Genomic DNA, 2765 nt, shown 5'->3' on the forward strand with positions numbered 1-2765 from the left:
TCACGCGTGTGGGCGAGATGCAAACGCCCACACCTGTGGGCGTTAGTGTTTCAATAATCCAATCAGCACCTGACAAGTCACAAACGCTCTGCAAAACCCCCTATTAATCCGTAAACATAGCATTGTTGCCTAAAAAACAGTTGCCCGCGTCTTTAGTTTATTCTGCTTCTTTTACTCAGATCCGTGTGTCTCTTTCACCGGCCTGCTCACCATCTCACGATCATCTTTCTTTTCCGAAAGCCTACACAATCTGCAGGCATCACTCATCCCACCTAGTCTCTGTCAGAGTGCTGGTTCGTTTTTGCTGTAAAGACTCCCCTTGAGACCACGCTACTTCTTTATTCGCTTCGATTCGACGGCCGGTCTGGATCTATACATTCCACCACCTGCAGTGCCAGTGTGCAGCACACAGTGGTAAGCATATCTAGGCTCGCTCCTGTTGCATGGCGCTGCAATTCATGACACTAGGTGCTTAAGTTCGCAAGTGACTCAGATGGCCTCTCGCCGGAGGGTTGAGGAGAGCGTGTGGGTGGCGGACGTGGACGCGGCGCTGAGCGGCCATGACCCGTCGACGGAGTCGTCTCAGTGGCAGTGGCACTGCATCTACCGCGTGCCAGCGTGCATCAAGCACCTGAATCTCAAGGCCTACCAGCCGCAGGTGGTGTCCCTGGGCCCTTTCCACCACGGCGAGCCGCACCTGCTGCCCATGGACGTGCACAAGCGCCGGTCGCTCCTCCACTTGCTCCGGCGCGCGCGCAAGCCACTGTCGGAGTTCGTGGTGGCCGTGGCCGGCGTGGCGGAGCAGCTGGAGGGCGCGTACCAGGGCCTCGCCGACGACTGGCGCGGCGCCCTCGGCTGCGAGGAGGAGAGGAGGGAGAGGTTCCTCGAGATGATGGTCACCGACGGGTGCTTCCTGCTGGAGGTGATGAGGACGGCGTCCGGTTTCGAGGTGAACGACTACGCGCCCAACGACCCCGTCTTCAGCAACCACGGCCTGCTCTACACCGTGCCCTACATCCGCCGCGACATGATCATGATCGAGAACCAGCTGCCGCTCCTCGTCCTCCACAAGCTCCTCGCCGTCGAGACCGGCAAAGATGAGGTAGTAACTAATTAAGCCATGAGACAACGCATGCATTCTTTATAGTATCATGAAACTTAACATAAATTTCGCCAGCGAATTAACAAAATTATTATGCAGTAGAAAAGACTATAGCTGAACAGAAGATCCAAAACAGCAAAGTGTAGCCGAATGGTTCTTTATTCCATTGCTCCATTGCAAGCAATGTAGTTGATGCTACCTTTTAGCTTCTTACCATGCATGTAGTACAAAAAAAGTAAAGAAAAAGCATTTTTGCTAGTGGTATGTGCTGATAGATCTCACACTGAAGTCGGCCTTTGCCATGATTGTACCTACTAATGGTACGGACGGACGTTGTTGGCAGCAGAACGAGGAGTTGATCAACCGGATGGTGCAGAGGTTTCTAACCCCGGCTGCTTGGCCTCCGGCGACCGGCGTCGGACTGGCGCTCCACCCGCTGGACATCCTCCGCCGGAGCCTGCTCTACGGCCCCACGCAGACGGCTCCCCCCGCGCCTCCGGATTACGCGGTCCCGGACGACATCATCCGGTCCGCCGAGGAGCTCTACGAGGCGGGCGTTCGGTTCAAGCGGAGCCGGACGAGCAGCCTCCTGGACATCAGCTTCCACCGCGGCGTGCTCCGCCTGCCGGCCATCGTGGTGGACGACACCACGGAGTACATGCTCCTGAACCTGATGGCGTTCGAGCGGCTGCACGCCGGCGCCGGTAACGAGGTGACCGCCTACGTCTTCTTCATGGACAACATGATCGACACGGCGGCGGACGTGGCGCTGCTGACCTGCAGGAGGATCGTCCACAACACGGTGGGCAGCGACAAGGCGGTGGCGAAGCTCTTCAGCGGGATGTCGAGGGACGTGGTGCTGGAGCCGCAGAGCGCGCTGGACGACGTGCACCGCCAGGTGAACGCCTACTGCCGGAAGAGGTGGAACCGCTGGCGCGCCAACCTGGTGCACACCTACTTCAAGAGCCCCTGGTCGTTCCTCTCCCTCGCCGCCGCTGTCTTCCTCCTCGGCATGACCATCATGCAGACCGTCTACACCGTGCTACAGTTCTACCAGGATGCCACCACCAGCTAGCTTATATCTAAGCTATAAGTTCCACTTCTACCTTGTTCGATTTACTCCTGATATTTGAGTGAAGCGTGTTTGATCACGGTGTGGCTTTTATCGATAATGTTTTAGTTGCATCAGTTCATGACTGTGATGACATTACTCATATGATGTTGTCGTAGAAAAATGAGAATAATATTTTGATCCGTGTTCAACTTACCGGGTAGCTCTTATCCTCATCCCTGGGGCATTATAAAATACTACTCCCTCTTATTCATATTAATTATCGCTGATTTACTACAACTTTGTGGAGTACAAAAAATAGGACGACCTCATAACATGAACAAGGCAACCAACCATATATAAATTTCTATTCTAGGATGTGGCTAGCGCTCACTCGCTCAGTCGACTCATATTTAACAAAAATAACAGTCCATCAACACTACTGAACCAGGCCGGTTTGATTTTTCCATCGCAAAGGTTGCGCTTGTTGTTCTTTTCTTTACTAGTCTTGTCACCGACGAAGGTTTGTGGGCCGGAAGGTTTATGTAGGAATTGGAGTCTGGGGTTACAGGTTCTACTTCGGTCAGAGCCGTCCTTCGGACGCGAGTTGTC

The 2765-nt window shown here is 54.2% G+C and overlaps 1 protein-coding gene across 2 annotated transcripts; it reads left to right on the plus strand.

The window, feature by feature from the left end:
* The first annotated feature begins 376 nt into the window (after positions 1 to 376).
* LOC123130726 (UPF0481 protein At3g47200) lies at positions 377 to 2389 on the plus strand. 2 transcript variants are annotated; one of them, XM_044550544.1, is made up of 2 exons: positions 377 to 1102; positions 1446 to 2389. In XM_044550544.1, exons 1-2 carry the CDS (start codon positions 494 to 496, stop codon positions 2175 to 2177), a joined length of 1341 nt encoding a protein of 446 aa, XP_044406479.1. In that variant the 5' UTR covers positions 377 to 493; the 3' UTR covers positions 2178 to 2389. The 2 variants fall into 2 exon arrangements, with proteins under 2 accessions (XP_044406479.1, XP_044406480.1); XM_044550545.1 differs by having other exon boundaries at positions 1449 to 2389.
* Positions 2390 to 2765: the final 376 nt, after the last annotated feature.

This window comes from Triticum aestivum, chromosome 6A (genome assembly GCF_018294505.1).
Source record: "Triticum aestivum cultivar Chinese Spring chromosome 6A, IWGSC CS RefSeq v2.1, whole genome shotgun sequence".
Taxonomy (NCBI): Eukaryota; Viridiplantae; Streptophyta; class Magnoliopsida; order Poales; family Poaceae; genus Triticum; species Triticum aestivum.